This window comes from Nyctereutes procyonoides, unplaced genomic scaffold, assembly GCF_905146905.1.
Source record: "Nyctereutes procyonoides isolate TBG_1078 unplaced genomic scaffold, NYPRO_anot_genome, whole genome shotgun sequence".
NCBI classification, from domain to species: Eukaryota; Metazoa; Chordata; class Mammalia; order Carnivora; family Canidae; genus Nyctereutes; species Nyctereutes procyonoides.
The window spans coordinates 31,551,389-31,574,129 of record NW_026575030.1 but is presented as its reverse complement, the minus strand read 5'-3'; the positions used below and the strand labels follow the sequence as shown (position 1 = coordinate 31,574,129).

Below are 22,741 nucleotides of genomic sequence, written 5' to 3'. Positions count from 1 at the left end.
GAAACTGTATAATACCAAGTTTTGCTAGCTCGCCAACCTCCAGCACATCCTTGTAGAACTTGTCATTGTAGCTGACTGGAAAGATGACCTGGTTTAATCTCTTCAACTGTTTAATATTGTGTGGTGTCACATCTCCCAGCTCGATCCGGCTACTGGAACAAACCAAAATGTACTCAATAAAATATAATTAGCTTCATCTGTTAAGATGAACACATTTAGAAGAGTACTAAAGCTTTTTTTCATGACTGATAAATCAAGCCTTTCATAATGACTTTATAATCCTCTGCAGATTACCATTTATAAGATTCTGCTGGCCATTCCATCCAGATTCAATTCACAGCTTTCATATAATTTTATACATTTAGAGATAAATACAGTAAACAATTACTAAAAAGGCCAGACTAATATTCTATATAAATCCCAGAATTTTCCTTGTAGTTTACAGTTCAGAAAAATTTAGACATCTATTACTGATCAAAAGGACTGATGATACCAAATATTGGCAAGGGGGTGGCAAATGAAAATGGTGAAAACGTAAACAGAGTATCTCTGGAAGACAATCTTGTACTATGTATCAAAAAGCCTGAAAGGGGGCAGCCCGGTGGCTCAGAGGTTTAGTGCCGCCTTCAGCCCAGGGCATGATCCTGGAGACCTGGGATGGAGTCCCATGTCGGGCTCCCTGCGTGGAGCCTGCTTCTCCCTCTGCCTGTGTCTCTGCCTCTGTGTGTCTCTCATGAATAAATAAAATCTTAAAAAAAAAAAAAAAGCCTGAAAGTTATTACATCTTCTTTATGGAAGTAATCCTACTTTAGAAATTTATTAAGAAAATAATCCAAACGGACAAAAATTATGTATATTGTATTAATTAAACTAGGAACCACCCATATCAGTCACTTGGGGTGGTATTCAAAATCCAGATTCCGGGCAGCCCGGGGTGGGTGGGGGTGGGGGCGGGGGTGTTGGCTCAGCGGTTTAGCGCAGCCTTCGGCCCAGGGCGTGATCCTGGAGACCAGGGATCAAGTCCCGCATCGGGCTCCCTGCATGGAGCCTGCTTCTCCCTCTGCCTGTGTCTCTGCCTCTCTCTCTGTGTGTCTCTCATGAATAAATAAAATCTTAAAAAACAAAAAACAACACCCCCCCCCCCAAATCCAGATTCCTGGACTCATGCCACTTTCAGGAGCAGAATCTCTGGAAACAGGAACACCTGAGTGGCTCAGTGGTTGAGCATCAGTCTTCTGCTCAGAGCGTGATCCTGGGTTCAGGGACTGAGTCCCGTGTTGAGTTCCCTTCGAGGAGCCTGCATCTCCCTCTGTCTCTGCCTCTCTCTCTCTGGGTCTCTCACAAATTAATAAAATAAAATCTTAAAAAAAAAGAAAAAAGAAGAAATCTCTGGAAATTAAACAAAGGAACCCACACAGGGTGGGGTGCTGTTTGAAAACTACTTACCAATAATGCAACATAAACCATATGTAATCAAAACAATTTGTTCCACGGGAAAAGGAATTAAGGCTTAAAAGATTCAGACTCATAGTAACAAAGCTGTGTTGCCTATAATGCCATCAACAAAAGAATTTTTTAATAGCTCAAGTCAATATCACTACCATAAACTAAAGATTGATCAAATGTGAAAGACAAATCTGAATATACATTTTTTTCCCCTATTACCACTAGCACTATCAGTAGAGTTGCTTGCATACATTACTGTCTTTCTTAAAAATCACAACAGTAGGTTATAAAATCCTTCAGAGAAAAGATCAAACTAAAAAATGAGTTGAAAAATAAAACGGGGCGCCTGGGTGACTCAGTCAGTTAAGTGGCTGCCTTCGGCTCAGGTCATAATCTTGGGAGTCCAGGGACTGAGCCCCTCGTCTGGCTCCCTGTTCAAGGAGGAGTATGCTTCTCCCTTGGTTTCTTACCCTGCTTGCGCTCTCTCAAATAAATATATAAAATCTTAAAAAAAAAAAAAAAAGAGAGAGAGAAACAAAATAATCTGATGTCATCCAAGTAGCTAGAAAGGGTGAGTCTTACTGGGTGCTAGTTCCAGATCATAATGGCATTAGTAAATAGCAGGGAAATGCAAACAATGCACCTTAATCAATCATTTGCATCATATGCAGAAGGTTTTGAAAAAACTGTTGGAGAACTGACTAAACAAAAATGTTAATCATCACACTTTTATAATGGTAAAAAAGAAAAACCTACATAGTCCCCATCAGGGAACTCGTTAAATAAAGCATGCATGACACATTTCGGGGGCGGGGGAGGGGGGAACACACACACTCCAAATATATACAATATATAAACATATAAAATAGCTTTTATTAATTTAAAAAATCCTTTAAAGCACATACAAAAAAATCTGTGATCAGAATTGGGGGTGGCGCCTGCCTGGCTCAGTTCAATAGAGCATTGGACTCTTGATAACAGGGTTGTAAATTCAAGCCCCATGTTGGGTGCAGAGGTTACTCAAAATATTTTTAAAAATTAAAAAAAAAAAAAAAGAATGGTAGGTAATTTTGAAAATATTCTCTGAAACGTCACAATTCAGATGAGCAGAAAATAGAATATAGACGATTATACTCATTTGGAACTTTAGCCTTCCTGACTCAATTATTTCATTTTTATGCTGTTTTTTTATTACTTAGACTGTGACCAACTACCCTTGCATTATCTTGTATATTTTCTTAAAATCTGAATACACAGTTTCTTAGTAGCCACACAAATTCTTAAGATGCAAAAATCATAGTAAAAAATATAAAGATTTCTTTGTTATATTTTCTTTCAATTTGTAGATACATTAAATACAGGTAAATATGGCCTCTCAAGTATTATTTCACAATTAAAATGAATTCCTTTTGTGAGATTCCGGTCCTCTTTAATTAGATTATATCTCACTCACAGAACAACTCTCCCCCTCATTAAAGCACACTCTTTCTCTTAAGGCTGAAGTAAATAACATTTTACCCAAAACCTTTCTGGTTAAATAGCTACTTAGGTTCACTTATCCACCATCTACCACTCACAGACTTTTATCGGAAGATATTGTTATGCTGTAAAATACAGAACCCTTAAAATACAGGGAACACAGGGGTGCCTGGGTGGCAGGGTTGGTTAATAAGCCTCTGACTCTTGGTTTCTGCTCACATCAACAATTTCAGGGTCATGAAATCAAGCCCCACAACAGGCTCCTTGCTGAGCACTGAGTTGGCTTAGCACTTTCTCTCTACCTCTCTCTTGGCCCCTCTCACCCCTCTGAAACAAATCTTAAAAAAAAGAAAAGAAAAGAAAGCAGTACAGGGATCACATCTCACCTACACTGCCTATTCCTTTTTTAGAAAAAGGATTCCTACCATTTAGTTAATTAACACATCTATGGCCTTGCATTTTTTTGGGGGGGGGGTAAGAACATTTATGTTCTACTCTCTTAGCAATTTTCAACTATATACATTAGATCCTCAGACCTTATTAATCTTACAGCTGAAGTCTGCACTTTTCCTATTCCCCTCACCCTGGTAACCACTTATATACTGTTCCCATGAGTTTGACTTTTTTTTTAAATGTCACATATAAGTATGCCATGCAGTGTTTGTCTTTATCTGTCTGGCTTATTTTACTTAGCATACTACTACTTTTTAACTGGGTATAGCACCCCAAATTGGGTAATTTATTTGAAATAAAATGTAGTATTTATTATATTTAGAGCACAGTACTTAAAAATTATCCATTGCAATTAAAAAAGAGATTCTGTATTTTAAAAGTCACTGAAAAACTACATTATGAAGTCAAATTATAATCAACAATAAAGGGATGCCCGGGTGGCTCAGCGGTTAAGCACCTGCCTTCAGCCCAGGGTGTGGTCCTGGAGACCCTGGATCGAGTCCCACATCAGGCTTCCTGCATGGAGCCAGCTTCTCCCACTGCCTGTGCCTCTGCCTCTCTCTCTCTCTCTGTCTCTGTCTCTCATGAATAAATAAATAAAATCTTTTTTGTTTTTTAAAAAAACAATAAAGAAAAACTTAACCTAGGGAAGTCAAGTTTCTAAATTATAAGTGAAACAACGTGGGTTTTTAAAAGTTTAAGAATGGGGGTGCCTGGATAGCTCAGTCAATTAAGCATCTGCCTTCAGCTCAGATTATGATTCCAGGGTCCTGGGATGGAGATCAATGTCAAGCTCCTTTCTCCGTGGGGAGTTCTGCTTCTCCCTCTCTTAACAGCACCACCCCCCTCCCCCCGGCTCACGCACGCTCTCTTAAATAAAGATCTCAAAAAAATAAAATAAAAGTTTAAAAATGATATCCAGGTGGGGCGCCTGACTGGCTCAGTTGGGGAAGAGCACACAACTCTTGATCTTGGGGTTGTGAGTTTGAGATCCATGCTGGGGCAGAGATTACTTAAAAATTAATAAAAACTAAAAAGATCTCTAGGTTATTGCCAGGCTTCTAGTATCTTTAGAATTCTTAAAAAGAGGGATCCCTGGGTGGCGCAGCGGTTTGGCGCCTGCCTTTGGCCCAGGGCACAATCCTGGAGACCCCGGATCGAATCCCACGTCAGGCTCCCGGTGCATGGAGCCTGCTTCTCCCTCTGCCTATGTCTCTGCCTCTCTCTCTCTCTCTCCCTGTGTGACTATCATAAATAAATAAAAATTTTAAAAAAATTCTTAAAAAGACAATAACCAAGTATTTTTAAACCTTAAGAGAAGGAAAAGATGGTTATGATACAATGTGCAAGGTTAAATCTAATAAAAATTCACGACTAAAAAATTTCCATTAGAGTAGGCAGATCAAGGCTAAATAAAGAACACTGTATTAAATCAATTACGGAATAGGCAGCTTAATCTTTCCCTGCCTAATTAAAAAACAAAACAAAACAAAAGAAACCCCACAGGTCTTGATTTAAAAAAAAAAGTCTATCACCATAGAAATGACTTAGGAAGTGAAAATATCCTATAAGACTACTACCAGAAATAGGTTCTATATATAGTCTTTCTATATTTTCTATGTATATACACATATATATTTCAAAACAAAATTGGGATACTATAAATACTGTTTGGAAGCTGTTCAAGAAGTATCTATTAAATATCTTTGTCAGCAAAATTCACCTTCAATACAGTTTTCATTTTCACGAACATGATATGTCTGATTGAAATGGAATACTCTGTCATCTTGATCACTTCTGAATTATTTTAAGATGTAGATATTCTAAATATATCAGAGTAATAGCAACTTGTAAATATAATTTAGCAAAGAACGTGTAAATATCAAAGGCATAAACAGAGTGCTAAGTAGAAATGTCAAGAAAATGAGAACATGATTACAACCAACAAGCTTTTAGAAGTTAAAAAAAATCTACAGTAAGTCAAAAGGAATTCCAAAAAACACAGGAATTCCAAAGCCTCCATTACAAAATTAAACAGGGTGTCCAAGAGTTCTATCTGTGAATCTATAATTTCCAAAGTTCTTATGAATAGTTGCCTATTCAAAGCATAAATCAGGTCTATTTCAATAAATATACGAACACCTATGTGCTAACACCTGGAATGCAAAGGAGTTTATACCTAGTAGGAAATAGTGTCTGATAACATATGTATCAACACACAATAATTACATATATACATATAATACATATAATTATATATATAAATATAATGTCTTAGTAATAGCACATGCACATGAAGTACAAAAATAGTACTAGAACGAAAGTGATCCTGGGAACAGATGTGAAGGGTGACTAAGTTTGTGCTGTGAGAAGGAAAGAAATGAATTCTAAGTAGAAGGTAGAATATGAACAAAATAGCAACAGTGTATTCCCCAAATTACAGGCAGTTTGATTTGGTAAAATTAAGTGTACTTTGTGGCTCTCTTCCCTGGGGCTCCTACTAAGGGGGCAGCCGTCTCTTCCTCTGCTGGGCATCATGGCCATCCTCAGACCTCTGGTAAAGTCCACGATCATTAACAAGTGGACCAAGAAGTTCATCGCACACCAGTTAAACTGCTATGTCAAAATTAAGCACAACAGGCCAAAACTCAGGCATTGACAACAGGGTGTGCAGAAGATTCATGGGCCAGATCTTGATGCCAAATATTAGTTACTAGAGCAAAAGGAAAACAAGGCACATGCTGTCCAGGGACTTCCCGAAGTTCCTAGTCCATAATGTCAAGAAGCTTGAAGTGCTGTTAACATCCAATAAATTTTACTGTGCAGGGACTGCTCACAATGTCTCCTCCAGAAACCAAGCCATTGTGGAAAGAGTAACCAGCTGGCCATCAGAGCTACCAATGCCAATGCCAGGCTGCACAGCAAAGAAAATGAATATAGACAGCTTACATGCACGTCACAGTTGTGTTAATAAAACCATAAAACTACAAAACAAGTGTGCTTTGTGTAAATGTGGAAGTTGGGATTGGAGAAGAAGAAGAATCAATTTTATGAGGGGCATGCACATCAAGATGGTACTTGGCTGTCTTCTCTATCTACACTTATTCTCTTAGTTGACCTCAATCTCATAATCTTATGGCTTTAACGCTGCCATCTTCAAAGCATCTGTAGTAGACACCTCAGATTAAACGTATCCAAAACCTCTGATCTTCCTCCCCAAATCTGCTTCACCTGTGGCTTTCTCTGTTGATAGCCTCTCCAACCTGGGCTGCAGGTTACTCTTACCTCTTTTATTTGAATGTTACCTCAAGAAAGCTTATTCTGAGAAATCTGGTTTTCTTTCTTTGTAATACGTCTGCTAGGCTTTATCAATCAGGATTATGTTTGACCTTGAACAAAGTTTGGAAGTATTCCTTCTTACTCTTCAGTTTTGTCAATGTTCACTTTATGTATTTTCAAGTTCTATTATTAAGAACATAAATATTTGGGACTGTTAATGAGTTGGACCTTTTATCACTCTGAAATGTCTTTCTTTATGCTATAATATTCCCTATCTTAAAATCTACTTTGTTCATCAATAGACATACTACTTTCTTCTAATCAATGCAGCATCATGTATCTTTTACCACCTTTTACTTTCAACTTCTCTTTGTATTTAGTCTTTTGTAAACAGCATATACTTAAGTCTTGTTCCTTTAATCTGACAACTGGAGTATTTTTTATTACACAATTCTTTATTCTAAATATTACAAATGTGCACGTATTACTTTTATTTATTAAAATAGTACCAGGGGTGCCTGGGCGGCTGTCTGTCGAGCAAGTGACTCTTCGTTTGGTTTTTGGCTCAGGTCATGATCTCAGGATCATGGGATGAACCCTGCTTCTGGCTTCAAGCTCTGCTGCATGGAGTCTACTTATCCCTAGCCCTCCCTCTCTCCTCAGACCCCCTGCTGACACATGGGCTCTCTATCAAAAATAAATAATGAAATCTTTAAAAATTAAAAAAAAAAGCATGAAAGAAAAAAAGGGAAAATGTCATCACATTGAATCATGCTAATCATTCCAATTTTAGTGTAATGTGCTGCCAAAGCAAGCAATGACAATTGGAGCATTTGGTCTGTCCACACTTAATACAATTATTGATGTAGTCTATTCAAATCTATCAGCTTACAAATTTTCTACATGTACTCTTGGTTGTTCCTCTATTTTTCAAGACTTTTTTTTTTGGGGGGGGGATCAATTTTCATTCTTAGCTTCTATAATGTTTTCAAGTTAATATAAAATTAAATTCACTTTTCTTGCTCTATAGTTCTGAGTTTTGACAAACATGTATAATGATAATTATCAAGATTTAGATCAAGATACAGAATGGTTCCATCAAGTCCCCAAATCTCCCTCATGACCCTCTGTAGTTCAACTCTACCACCACTCCCAGGCAAACAATCTGTTTTCTGTTTCTCCTATCTTTGTCTTTTCCAGAATGTCACATAAATAGAATTACATAATACAAGGCCATTTGCTTGGTTTCATTCATTCAACATAATGTCTTTGAGATTTACCACTGTTGTATCAACAGGTCTTTCCTTGTTATTGCTAAGTAGTATTCCATAGTATGGATATTACCAGTTTATCCTTTTGCTGAAATCTCCAAAATCTACAGTTTTATACGCATTTCTCTCTAGGTTCTTGTGTGAACATAAGGTTTTAAAATTTCTTGAGTAAATACCTAAGAGATGTAATGCTGGGTCATATATGTGTAAGAATTCTAGTTGTTCTGCATTCAGCATATGGCACTATCAACCTTTAAAAATTTATGCCATCCTAAGAGGTGTGTAAAGATATTTCATTGTGGTTTTAATTTGCATGTCCCTAAATAACAAATGATGTTGATCATGTTTTCATTTATTTCATTTATTTGTTTCCCATTCTTTGGTAAAGGAGCTGTTCAAATCTTTTGCCCATTTAAAGGAAACTGGGTTCTCTAACTGGGTTTTAAGTGTATTTATTATGGATACAATGTTCTTTTAAAAAAAAAAAAGATTTTATTTATTCATGAGAGACACAGAGGAGAGACAGAGAGAGGCACAGACACAGGGAGAGGGAGAAGCAGACTCTATGCGGGGAGCCAACGTGGGACTCGATCTTACGTCTCCAGGATCACACCCTGGGCTGAAGGCAGAGCTAAACCGCTGAGCTACCTGGGCTGCCCTGGATACAATGTTCTTCGTAAACTAGTACAACTGCAAACAATCTGAGGTCCCTTCCCACTTTTTACATCTCTCTCATTTATGTTTCTCTTAAATAGCCTTGAGGTATAATTTATATGCCATAAAATTCACGTTTTAAGTATACAATTCAATGATTTTTAGACTATTTACAGAGTTGTGTAACCATCACCTCAATTCAGTTTTAGAACATTCACATTACACCCCCAAAATCTCTTGTGCAAATCTGAAGTAAATCCCCTTTCCTACCCAAAGTCTGCCACTAAATCTACTTTCTTTCTATAGATTTGTCTTTTCTGGACATTTCATATAAATAGAATCATAAAATAAATGTGATCTTTTGCACTACACTTCTTTCATGCAGCATAATGCTTCTGAGGTTTATCCATGAGGTAACACGTCAGCAACTGAACAATATTTCATTGTAAGGATATACCACATTTTGTTTATCCATTCACCACCTGATTTTTACAGTATTAATATTAACTTCAATGGCCATTATAAATAATGCTGTTATGAATACTGTATACAAGTCTGTGTGTGAACATAAGCTTTAGTTTTTCTTTTAGCTTTTCTCTTTAGTTATTCCTTCGAAATAAGGAATGCATGTGGCCTATAGAAGCTGAAAACTGGGATGCCTGGGTGGCTCAGTGGTTGAGCGCCAGCCTTTGGCTCAGGTTGTGATCCCCACATCCTGGGATTGAGTCCCAAAATCGGGCTCCCCCTAGGGACCCTGCTTCTTCCTCTGCCTATCTCTCTGTGTCTTTCATGAATAAATAAAATATTTTTTAAAAAGCTGAAAACTAAGGAAACGATTCTCATCTAGACATCTAGAAGAAACATCTTGTATTAGTTTCATAGATCTGCCTTAAAGAATTATCAGAGTAGCTTAGAGCAGAAATTTATTCTCTCAAAGTTTTAGAGGCTGGAAGTCAAAAATCAGGTCAGCAGAGCCATGCTCCCTGAATCTGGAATAGAATCCTTCCTTGCCTCTGCCAGCTCCTAGTGTCCTCAGATACTTCTTGGCTTGTGGTAATCACTCTAATGTCTGCCTCCACCTTCACTTGGTGTTCTGTGTGCATGTCCTCCTTCCTCTTCCTTTAAGGACACTAGTCATCAGATTTAAAGTCCACTCTAATGGAATATGGCCATCTTAATTACACCTGCAAAGACCCTGTTTCTAAATAAGGCCATGTGCTGACGTTCCAAGTAGACATGAATTGTTTTTGGGGGGAGGGTACTATTTAAAATTGCTGTATCTACCAACACCTCGATTTTAGCTCAGTTCAGATTTTTGATCTCAAGAACTAAGCTAACAGATTTCTTTTCAAGCCATTAAGTTTGTAGTAATTTGTTATAGCAGTAATAGAAAACTAATAAATTGCTAAACTGTTTTCCAAAGTGGCTGCACCATTTGCATTCCTACCAATAATGCATTAGGGTTCTAGTTTCTCCACATCCTCACCAACACTTTTTTCAAAAAGATTTATTTGAGAGAGTGTGTGTGCACATGAGAGCAGGGGGGAGGGGCAGAGGGAGAGAGAATCCTCAAGCGGACTCTCTGCTGAGCATGAAGACTGATGCAGGGCTCCATCCCAGGACCCTGAGATCACAACTTGAGTCAAAATCAAGAGTTGGACGCTTAACCAGACTGAACCACCCAAGTGCCCCTTCACCAACAACTTTTCACTGTCTTTCTATTTATAACCATTTTAGTAGTATGAAGTGATAATCTAATTGGATTCGCATTTCTCTAATGACTAATGTCAAGCATCCTTCTGCATGGTTATTAGCCATTTGTCCATCTTCTTTGATAAAATGTCCAAGATTTTTGCCCATGTTCTAGGCCTGCGAATAAACCTAAAATGTTTACATGAACTAATAAGAATTCCTGTTTTTATATTGGATTACTTATTTTATCGAATTGTAAGAGTTCTTTATATACTCTGGATACAAGTTCTTTAACGGACATACAACTTGCAATTATTTTTGCCCAGTTTTTGGCTTGCCTTTTCATTCTAACAGCATATCACACTAATATAACCTGTTACTAATAGTGGAACTGGAAATTCTCTGTACCATCTTCACAAATGTAAATCTAAAAACTACAAAACGATTCTAAAGTTAGTTTTTTAAAAAAGGAGAAGGAACTGTCAGATTAAGAGATGATGAGGCATTTCAGCCAATTAAAATGATGTGTGGACCTTTTTGAATTTTGATTTGAAAAAGATATTTATAAGACAAATGAGAAAAAGCAAATACAAACTGAGTATCAGATCATAAGATGGTATTAGGTTTAAGAGTATTATGTTTGTTTTTTTAAGGTCTTCCATGATAAAGACTTACACTGTAGTATTAACAGATAGAATAGGATAGCATATCAAGAACTTCCTTTGAAGTACTCCACAAAAAGGGAAAGTACTGATCAGGCAAAGATGAAAAACTATGAAAATTAATACCACCTATTGGAACTGAATGCACCGAGGGCTCAATGCACTATTTACTTTCATAGGTGTTTGAAAATTTCCACAACAAAAAAATAAAACAAACATACATTACTTATTACATAAGGTACTACAAGCTGTAGCACTTTGCATTTAAGTTTTGTAGCAACTTTGGCTGAGAAAGGACAAAGACATGCTATTTTTGATATTGAAACTCATGGCAGAAAGCACTTTGATGCCAGACTTAATTTAATCTCTACTATATGAAAAACACAAAAGGCAAACACCTTTTGTTTTTGCAAGAATTCTTTTGCAAGAATTTGCAAGAATTTCAAACCTTTAACAATTGACAATCCCTCAATTTCCAGCTGTACCAAGCCTTCGGTTTGCAGAAAAGAAGTTGAACCAGATCTAGACAAGAATGAGCCTTCCATTCTGGTACAGACCTACTCTTCTAACTTTACCAGTCACAGGGCAGCCTGTTATACAGTCGTTGTCTTTGGTGTAAATGGCTACATGTCCTGACACTTTTTTTTTTCCCATTAAAACTACAGTCAAATGCATTTTACGTAAGAATGATCATTTAAAAAATTATTTATACAATGTAGTTTAAATGCTACCTAATATGACTAAAAGCAATGTTGGTGTTAGGTAGCTAAAAACAATTAGATAGTAGGGGGAATGCATCCAGAGTTTTTTGCATTAATTTAACTCATGAGGGAAGAATTCCCTTTTCTAACACATCACTCTGAGAGCTATTTCCTGAAATACAAATATTGCATAATATGTATCTCTGATTATGTGAACATATCACATTATCAAGAAAATCACAGTGAATTAGAACATCTAAAAACACAACTACTAAAAGAAACACTTGAATTTTCGGGTAAACAAAGAGGAGCCCATAAAGAAACCCAAGAAACAATTTTCAAGAGAGTTAAGGAAAAAGTCTGGAAAAGCATTGTCACAAAATCTAAGAATGGATTCCAAATCTGCCTATATACCAGAATCACTTTGTCAGTTAAAAACTCAGACTTCCACATCCCACCATGGAATCTTTAATAATTAAAGCCTCTTATGTTAATCACACAAATTTAGCATCCACCTAAATAAATAAACTTCCCACTGCATATGGGTACATTTCCATATCCAAGAACTCTGGAGGGAAAGAGAGGCTAAAGATGGGCATAGAGATTTCATATAAAATGTTAAATCATTTTCCCTATGTAAGTAACACACTATATATTACACTACAGCTTTAAGGTTTATGGCATAGCTAGTGTTGTTGAGAGCTAGTTTTAAACTCAAATCGGCCTGACTCTTGAAAGCTGATTATTAATCACTACACTGTTTACTTCAGATAAGATTTCATTGTAATTTATTCTTTTTTAAAGGTTTATTTATTGATTCAGAGGACACATGGGAGCAGGAAGAGGAGCAGGAGGAGAGGGAGAGAGAGAATCCAAGCTGACTCCATGCTGAGTAAGACATGGGGCTTGATCTCTCATGCCTGAGATCATGACCTGAGCCGAAAACAAGAGTCAGATGCTTAACCCACAGAGCCACCCGAGTGCTCCAGATTTTAATGCAATTTAACTATCTTAATTTAGCATTACTATCTGCCACATCTATTAGACTCAACTGTTTTTAAGTTGACTGCAAATATTTATATCAGAAGCTTTTACATAAAGCCTACATTTCTGCTCTTTTTAAAAAATTCTTTTATCTTATCTGCCTGGTCCCAGGTTCCTGTTGGTATCCACTTATAACCCTACCTGTAAAAAACTGAATACAGTAGTAATTAAAGAAATTAATTATTCTCTTGGCTCAAGTAAATTCATGTGACATGTCTTTTTTCCTTGTTTTTCAAATCTATAATAAATCCCAAAGTTTCTTCATACCAAAGATTTTAGAATGAGGATGTCAAAGGGGAAAACTGATATTGCAAAAGTGCCCATGTATACCAAGTTCTTAGATCTGAACACAGCTACTTGCCTTCTACTTTATAGAGCCCATTAGTTATTTATTTTATATCAGCACCACAAGATTAATGTTACTCAGTCAAATCTATCAACTTCACGCTTAGAATAATGGTAGCAGAAAACCTTTACCTGTGGCTTAAAATAAGCACTGTGATACAATGATAACACACGTTTAAGCATTTAGCACAGCAACATCAGATAATAAGCACTCAAATGTTTAGCTATTAAAAGTTAATGTCAATTATACCCATAATTATAAAAACAAAATTGAGTGGTAATATTCTGAAGGGCCACAAGATGGAGGTATGACTACACAAAAGTTGGTCTTTCTCTACAAAGTCTGACTTTTTAAGTTATACTGCAAAAGGAGAAAATGAAATACTGTAGAGACAAAGTTTAAAGTTTAATACACCGTAGCACAAAATTTTAACTGCTTGGCAACTTCTTGTGCATAGTGTTTGATCTGGAAGGGACCTTAGAAGCCTCTGGGTCCATCCCTCTTCATTTCACAGATGACAGAACTGAAACCCAGACAAATGGACCTGTGGTTATACAGCCAATTACCAATAAAGCCAGAACCAGGCCTAAATCTACAAATTTTCATTATAGTGAAAGATCAGCCATACCATGACTCCCCTCAAAGGAGTCATCTTTACTCAAGGTTATTAAGAGAGAAATACCAAACCTAGAACACTTATCTAAGGTATACTAATGATAAAGGGGATTTGCAATAAAACTTAAGAATTTTAGCAAGGATCAAAGTATGCCCATGACCCTTTGATAAAAAATTTCCAGGGGCTTAGAGTAGGTTATTTTTTCTTAGCTAGCAGTAAATTTGGTTCTAAACTCTTGCCTTCAAGTAAATTACATCAAAGAGTGATTCCTCTAAAGTATAAATTCCCTTAACTTAAAAGTAAGTCCACGGAGAATTTATCAAAGCACAGCTTAAATACTAATTGCTCATAAGGCCTTAACTTGTCATCCTGCTGAGATTTCCACCTCATCTGAACTGTATCATATTGTTTGTACCCTTCCAAGGCAGAGCACCTCTGTGCTGCTGTAAGCATTTATTTTTTATACCCTACCTCTTCTACTGAACTGTAAGACTTAGAGCAGGACCTCAAATATTTCAAGGAATTGATGAATTACTCCAAGACTCTCTAGACCCTTAATTTAACTGATGGGCTCTTTCTCATCTCATCTAGATTTTAGGGTTTCTTAGTCCTAGTACTACCGATATTAAGCACTGGATAATTCTTTGTGAGGGGCTTTCCAGAGCACTGTAGGATATTTAGTAACATCTCTAGCATCTAAATGCCCCACCCCACACTGTGACAACCCAAAATGCCTCTAGACATTACCAGATATCCAGGGATGAAAGGTGTGACCCTGGTTGAGAATCACTGTTCCGTAAATTTAGCAGTTATCAAAAAAGTGGTGGTGGATGGATTAGCTCTGCAAGCTGTGTGAGTCTAAGCGTCAACTGCACAAAAATCTCAACAATTATTTGCTTGGATACCAGAAATGCTAAACACACATTAGATATAATCTACTTAAGGTTATAACCTAAAAATAAATTATTATTTGAAAAAATTTTTCATGGTCATCCATCCATATATTCAATTAGGAGAGCTCCTTCCCAGCTGAGGTTTTTCCCTTACTACCACCTAAATGTTGCTTTTACTTCTCAATTTCTGAATCCAAGCACACATTTCAAACTGCTTACTAGTTATCTCTACAGAAATCTCACATTCAACACAATGAACTCACTATCCTCCTCAGGAAGTTAAAACATCCACCTGTATCCTCTATCTTTATGAATAGTCCCATCCAATACAAAAATTTAGTTTTATATGTACTCTTATATCCCACTTTAATTCCTGTTAATTCTGCTCCCCAAATATCTTCATAAACTGTTCCTATACCCCCCTCTAAGCAGTATGCTTCAAATCATCCTTTCAACACAAATTCTAATAGCCTAATGAAGAAGAAAAAAAAAAAAAAACCTAGAGCCAAGGAGGCAAAGCCATCACAATGAAGTCAGAATAATATTTTGAAAACACAAATCTGATCTCTTTACTTAAAAAAAAAAAAATATTTATTCATGAGAGATGGGGGGGGGGGGGAGAGGCGCAGAAACAAAGGCAGAGGGAGAAGCAGGCTCCATGCAGGGAGCTCAATGTGGGACTCGATCCCTGAACTCCAGGATTACACCCTAGGCCAAAGGCAGGCGCTAAACCACTGAGCCACCAGGGATCCCCTGATCACTTCACTTCTAATGCTTAAGATCTTTCAATAGCTATACATAACCTCCCAAATGAAATTAGAATAGCACTACATATAAAACTCTCATCACCTAGCTGTGGCCACTGGTGTATCTCTCTCTCTTCTACCTTGTTTTTTGGCCATATAAAACTTCAAAGATTCTAGAACCCACCAAGCTTTCTGTCCTTCTTGGTTCACCTCCATAATGTTATTTCATTAGCAGACTAAAGATGCTATACCTAAAGATACATTAGTACATTATGGATGCTATCTTAGAGCTTTTATAGTATTAAGTGAGAATCTATTGCCTGAAAGACCAGTACTAGGTAGCTATAAAAAGTAAAAGTGCCATTAGGGGGAAGGATGGGAGAGCAGGTCTCAACAGACAGACATAAAAGCAATGAAGAAAGCACCTTAAAAGAGAACAGTTCCAATAGGATTCCAAAGTTTTGTTTCTTGGTATCATAAAGAGAGATAATAAGAGACCAGGGATGGCAAACATGTGACACACAGGCCATAGCAGTCATGGTTGATATTAATAATCAATGACATCATCCTTTTTTTTTTTTGGAATCTGAGAACTCATCAAAGCTATCAGCAGATTAAATACTGATTAAATACTATTAGCAGATTAAAATGAGCACATGAATTTCAACTTTTGGCTGTTCCAGTTCAAGTTTAAGCTGTGCTTTCTAAAGACAAACGAAGGCCCGGAGGTCAAAAAAACCTATTAGTGACCACACTGCTAACTATCATTAGTTAGCTGGATTGTCACAGCTGAAATACAAAATGTGGTTGCTTTTAGTTCAATGCTTTTTGTGTTAAAGTCTCCCTTAAGAAGATAAATTATGCTGAGTGGCTCAGTCTGTTAAGCATCTGACTCTTGATTTCAGCCGGGGTCAGCTCCCCCAACTTTAGTGCATTCTCTCTCTCAAATAAATAAATAAAATCTTTTCAATTTGAATGTCTCAACCCCATTTTCTGAAAAAATCACCTTTAGTTGTTTTGCAATTTGAAGTCCACACACTTAATATCCAACTTAAAAACTGTTAAGTTACACAAGTAACAGGTAAATAACAGACATACAAATGGCTAGTGAAACTGGAAAATGTCCAACTTCACTAAGTAATCAAACCAACAGTAACAAAAAACGGGGGTGGGGGTGTGGGTGTGGATACCATTCACCATCTAACCAGCAAGTAAAACTATAAAGCTAGGAGTTAAGCTATATTATGTGATTATGTCCTCAAACCCAACTTGTAAAGAAACTGTTATTTCTACCATTTTACAAATACATGTTCAATGTATTCCACTCATCCCAGAAGATAAATTATACTACCAATGGCTGAAATGGCAGCTGTAAGGTCTTCCTTCATTTCTTTAAGGTTTAAGTGTCCCTACCCTTCCCCATCAGCCCTTGGAGAAGAAAAAAGGACACTCTCATACATTGTTGGCAGTATGAATTGCTACTATCTTTCTAGAGGTCATTTGGCAACAAAGATCAGAGATTTTAAAATGCCAGTACCTCCTGATCCAAAAAAATTCACTTCTAGGGAATTATCCAAAAGAAAGATGTGTGTCAAGTAGTTTTGTAAACAAGCATTCACTGCAGCATTATTGAGCACTGAGAGAAGCCTCTGGACTTAGAAATAAGGTTTTCCATTAACAGCTTTAGCAATGATAGAGGCAGAATACAGGTTGCACTAGCTGAGCAAAGACAAGCGAATACTTCTAACTACGCTTTCTCCATTATGGTAAACAAGGTAACTGAATTACAGTATTTTAATCTAAGACCAAGAGTTCCTCAGAATCCTTCACCACAGAGGTATAACCAGCCACGCACTATCTGTTGGCTTGCAAATTTACTATTTAGAAACACCTTCTGGGAATTGGATCCTAAGGAAAGAGATCATGTTTTACACCAATTTTTTTTTCAGGGTCTAGCACAGCACCGTCCAAAACAAGTACAATTCAAGTCACATATATAATTTAAATATTTTTAGTAACTACATTAACAAGCCAAAAAGAAACAGATGAAATCGTTTCAAAAGGTAATCAAAATAAAAATTATTAATTTCATCTTTTTAAAAAATATTTATTTCATACTAAGCCTTTTTAAAGTTTACTTATTTTTGGTAATCTCTACATCCAACATGGGGCTTGAACTCACAACCGGAGATCAAGGGTCGCATGCTCCTCTAAGCCAGCCAGGCACCCAGGGTTTCTGGGATGAGCCCCACATTGGGCTCCCTGCTCAGCGGGGAGTCTGCCTCTCCCCCAGCTCATGCTCTTTCTCTCAAATAAATAAAATCTTAAAAAAAAAAAAAACAAATAAATAAATCCAGTGTGTATTACACAGCAAATCTCAATTCAGATGCTAATTTTCCTTTGAAATATTTTATCTATATTTACATTTCATAAACTTTATAGTAGATTCACATATTCAGGTTGTTCCAAACATGTGAAAATTGTCCAACTGACTCTTAATATCAATTTTTAAAGTTGAAAATGTAATTAAAATTCACTTCCTCAGTAACACAAGCCACATTTCAACTGCTCAACAGCCTACTATAGCTAGTCCTTACTGTATTGGATAGGACAGGATTAACATTTTTCCAATAAGTTAGGAGATGTATATATATATATAGAACTGATGGGAGAGTTCAGATCAAGAGAAAGCAGTGTTAATGACATGAAAATTACATATTTTCTAGTAATTAAACTGTAATACATACAGTATTCATTTCTGTGATGAAAAAGTTTCCATTGGTTACAACTGGTATTTAAATGGTTTCTGCAGACTGTGCTTAAAAAAAAAAAAAAAGGACAACCATTCAAATAAATTGAGAAGTTATATCTTTTCAGATGGCACAGAGCTGGAGGCCATAGCTAATATGCATAAGAGAAAATCAGAAGTCAAAAGGATTTCCACAGGCCAAAATGGAAAACATAGCAAAGTGAAATTTAATATAGATGATTAGTTTGGTCTGGAAAAACACTGGCTTTGAAAAATAATGCTTTATATGGATAACCTTTAAAAATCTTTTTCAACCCAGAAGTTTATGATTATTCTTTGTTCAGAACTTTACCAACAGCTGTCCACAGTTTTGGGGAAAAAAATCACATCGACGGCAACACAGCATTAGTCACCAAGGCACACACCTATCTTGGTAGCAGATCTACTTTCTAAATTATATAATGATTTTATTTACAGACAGATACAAACATCTAGATATTATGATTTACGGTATAGTTGTGCCCGATCATTTACATATTGATATAAACATAGCTTAGTTCTCCCTTATATTGGTTACATCATTATACTGATTTTCTAAAAAAAAAAATAAATAAATAAAAATAAAAATAAAAATCATGGTACAGGTAGGTTATATTTTGTGTGAATTCATTTCAACAAAGCAAGGGAACATTACAAAGTATTTTTAAAATACAGTATCTCAATCCATGTCCCACAAATTATTGGTTTTACAGAAGGAGTACGAATTGGAGATTTACAAAAGCTCTTGAACTCTCCTTCAGTCTGTCTGTCCCCCCTACAAAAACAGCAATACAACCTAAAAAAAAAAAAAAATGTTTTATTGAAGTACAGAATTTGTATGGTAAAGAGCACAGATCTTGTTCACAGCTCAATAACTTTTTTTACATAGTTATACATCTATGCAAGCAATACCCAAAGAAGAGAGTATTTCTAGCACTTCAGAAAACTCTCTCCTGCTCCTGTTATGCTGTCAGAGGTAACCATTATTCTTAGTTCTTCAACATAGTTTCTTTTGACTGTAGAATCTTCTATTTTAATAACTAGACTGTCCTATATACTGTATTTATATTGTTATCTACTTCCCCATCTTTACGTTACATGTACTCACATCTTGTTAAAGACTTTATTATTTTTTTAAGTAAACTCCTCACCCAGCTTAAAGCTCAACATGTGTCTGAACTTCCAACCAGGAGATCAAGACTTGAGCTGAGATCCAGAGTCAAAAGCTCAACAGACTGAGCCATCCAGGCATCCTAAAGACATTTTTATTAGAACTAATTTACACCTCTTTGCTACAATTCAAAGGTAAACAGATTCAGTTTTACTTTCTATCATACTATATTGCCATCTCAGTCATGGCTGTAACTTTTTGCCTGAATATCACCTTCCCTAGAGAGGAATACTAGATAAAAATGATCAGCTTACTACCCACAAATTCAACCTACAACATCCCTGGTCCATAAAAACAAGCAGCTTCAGTGCAAAGGAAATAACATCTTGTAATATACCCTCAAAAGTCCTAGAGCATGCATATAAATACATGCAGTAATTAAAAACTGGAAATTTATCTGCTATGGTGGAAAGACAAGTACATGCCAACACTATTAAATGTCCTACTGCTACTACTAATAAAAACAAAGTATAAATACATGGAAAAATCTGATAAAATAGTACATTTAAAAAGTTTGAAAATGGTGGGGAATATAGGCAATGACGTAAAACATTTAAATAGATTGACTTAGAGGTAGATGTTCTTCATGTTTCTAATAAATAATCAGGACCATGGTTTCATTTTCGTAGGCCTTTCCAAATCAGGAGTCAGGACTATAACGCTAACCACGCTATGTGTTACAAGTCTTTGAACTTAAGGACCTCAGAACTTTTATTTTTATTTATTTTTTTAAAGGATTTATTTATTCATGAGACAGAGAGAGAGACAGAGGCAGAGGCAGAAGGAGAAGCAGGCTCCATGCAGGGAGCCCGACGTGGGACTCGATCCCAGAACTCCAGGATCATGCCCTGGGCCGAAGGCAGGGGCTAAACCGCTGAGCCACCCAGGGATCCCAGGACCTCAGAATCTTTTAAATAATGTCAATTGTCTTCATTTGTTCCGTGCCTTAAATACAAGAGTTAGAAATTTAAAAAATTTTAAAGTCCCATTTTATCTAGTAATTTTTCATCTGGGAAGTTAAAGGGACTATTCCTGTGAAATCATTTTAAAGGTTTAACATTAGGAACATAACTTTAAATTCCCGATCAAAAATGATAGGAACTAGACGTAAGGACTCATTTTAGGGATGGTTGCTGGCTTGCGGTATAAATTCAGTTAACTATAAATTTCCTCTAGATTTGGCCAGTTACTGGTTTCTGGGGATTTGCCATCATCGTGTTGTTACATATAAATCACACTTTAAATAAAAAGAGAATTGCTTCATGAGTGTGTTAACTGAAGGTAGACTGTGAATAATACCACTGTTTGACCCCATTTCTATTGCCAAGGTAGGTATCAGAAAGAACATTACACCCCAGCAAGACTGAGCTAGACCAAAGATTTTGGATCTAAACACCCAGAATAACTTCTTGGAAGCCCTCCTTTATAAACCCATGCAGAGCCTCAACTGTTAAGAACTATTCAGCCTCATTTTTAGTACTCTAACAGAACAAGATGAGAAAGAAACACTGTGTGCTGATTAAGAATACAAAATCCAGTAAGAGAAAGCATCCATGCTCAAGGGAAAAAAGAAAAACCCCACTAAATTATGTTGGATCATATATAATAATAGCCAAACCTCCTAGATCGTGATTCAAGGGCTACAAATACTTCCCATACTTTAACGAGTACCCCGACTGGAACTCTTTAGAACTCGATGTTCTGTAGTGCATGTACTATGAAAATTTCATTTCTGAGCTTTAACGTGAAACAGACAATTCAACAGTAGACTGAATGTCCAATATTTAAGGCAAAATTAGAGTTAAGGAATCACATTACAGACCTACAGCCAATTAACCTTTCTTGGACCTCTTCAACCCCAATCACGTACACACACCGAGGGCCTTGTTTTAGGCGGCATGAGATTATTTCGGAGACTGGCTTTTATTCTCAAAAGGCTGAACATCTGAAAGGCTTCACTAACTCAAAACACAGTTCCAAGTCTTTGACTTGCTATAATAGAAAAAAAAAAAAAAAAAAAAAAAAAAAAACCTCAGACATCTCAGAAAGCTTTTTTTGTTCTGTTTTGTTTTTTCTTCCAGAGAGCTTTTAACGCTGATAAAAGGAGAGGTCCAAAACGGCTAGTTTAGGAAATTATTTTAAGACGTCGTGTTATGTAATTAATATTTTAACTGTATATAATTTTAACAGTAAGGTGACACCTTATCCAAGTGGAAAAGAGCTGAACCAAAAGAGTCCCTGATTTTATCCAAGAAGGAAACTGTGAAAAAAGAAATACTAGTTTTGCTATCACCTGAAAAAAGCTTGGTAGTAGGAGCCAAGGGCCCCCCCCACCCCCCCACCGCACAGGGGCAAGAGCACACCACTGGAGCAATAGCTCCACCTACTGATCAACAACACTTCCTTAAACATTCTGGCACCCCGAGACTACAGAGCTCACGCTCTCTCCCCCTCCTCCACGCGCCCTGACCCAACCCAAATCCAGTTGAGTCACTAGCTCTTCATACTCATCTCCATGCTCTTTATTCCAATTCCTTCTCCCTCCAGAAGGTTCTGCGCTGCTCCCAAGCGTGAACACGGCTGGAAGGTGTCAAAGATCGCAGGTCCCAGGGGTGAGCCTGGATCTCAAGAGGGCAGCCCGACCACTCGGCGGGGAGGGGAGCGGAGGGGAGGGGAGGGGCGGGCGGGGGTGGCCCAGCCGTGCCCCCCCCCCGGGTGGGAGGGCCAAGGCGCCTCACAAGAGCTTTTCCCTGCTGCCCCCCCCCCCCCCCCCGCCGCCGGCTGCTAGTCTCCGCTCGACCCACACGCGTCCTCGGGGCCCCGGTCCCGGGCGTCCCGGGTCTGGCCGCTGCTGGCCCTGGAGCCCGCCAACAGCCCCGCGCCGAGCACCCGCCCCCTCCGCTGGGCAGAGGAGCCCCGAAGCCTCCGTCCGCCGGGTCTCGGCCCAGACTCTCTCCTTCTCCGCAGCCCCTCGCCCTCGCCCTCGCCCGCCGGGCCCTGCCCGGCTGCCCTTCCTCACCCTTTCATCTTCCCCGCCTGCTGAGGCCGTCGTTACCGCCGCTACCAACGCCGTTGCCGTCGCCGACCTGAGCTCTCCGCGCCCTCAGCTCGGGCCGCTCAACCCCCACCAGCCGGCCTCCCCGCCTAGGGCAGGGAGCTGAGCGGGTGACGGAGGCCGCGAGAGCCAAGCGCAGCCCTGCGTCTCCGGAGGGGGCGGGGGTGCGTCCCGCCGCCGCGCTGAGCCGCCGCTCCTCCACACGTGCGCCCCGGGCAGCCCGCTCCCGCTCCCGCTCCCGCCGCCGCCGCCGCCGCCGCCGCCAGCCAGACCCGCCGCCGCGCTGTGACCTTTCACCCCGCCCCCTCTGCGCGCCGGCGCGCCGGCCGCCTCGCGCGCAGCCGCACTGCTGCCCTCCGCGCACCCCTCCCCCTCCACCTCAGGACCTCCATTTTCCTCCTGGGCTGTGGCTTCTGGCGTCACCTTTCTCCTCCCATCCCTTACG

At 38.2% G+C, this 22,741-nt stretch overlaps 2 protein-coding genes across 4 annotated transcripts in view; one reads left to right on the top strand and one right to left on the bottom strand.

The window, feature by feature from the left end:
- NAA50 (N-alpha-acetyltransferase 50, NatE catalytic subunit) overlaps window positions 1-22,741 on the bottom strand; it is a 54,680-nt gene that overhangs the window by 5,034 nt on the left and 26,905 nt on the right. Inside the window, exons 1-2 of one of the 3 annotated variants that reach the window (XM_055315955.1) lie at window positions 22,261-22,531; window positions 16-149 (exon numbers count right to left, since the gene is read on the bottom strand). In XM_055315955.1, the coding sequence (XP_055171930.1) occupies window positions 16-149; window positions 22,261-22,268 (142 nt within the window). In that variant the 5' untranslated portion in view covers window positions 22,269-22,531. Of the gene's footprint in view, window positions 1-15; window positions 153-22,260; window positions 22,532-22,741 lie in introns of those variants that run through there. The other 2 variants (XM_055315954.1, XM_055315953.1) reach the window with 2 other exon arrangements.
- ATP6V1A (ATPase H+ transporting V1 subunit A) overlaps window positions 21,761-22,741 on the top strand; it is a 65,277-nt gene continuing 64,296 nt past the window's right edge. Inside the window, exon 1 of the mRNA XM_055315951.1 lies at window positions 21,761-21,853. The gene's annotated coding sequence lies outside the window, so the exon portion shown is untranslated. The remainder of the gene's footprint in view (window positions 21,854-22,741) is intronic.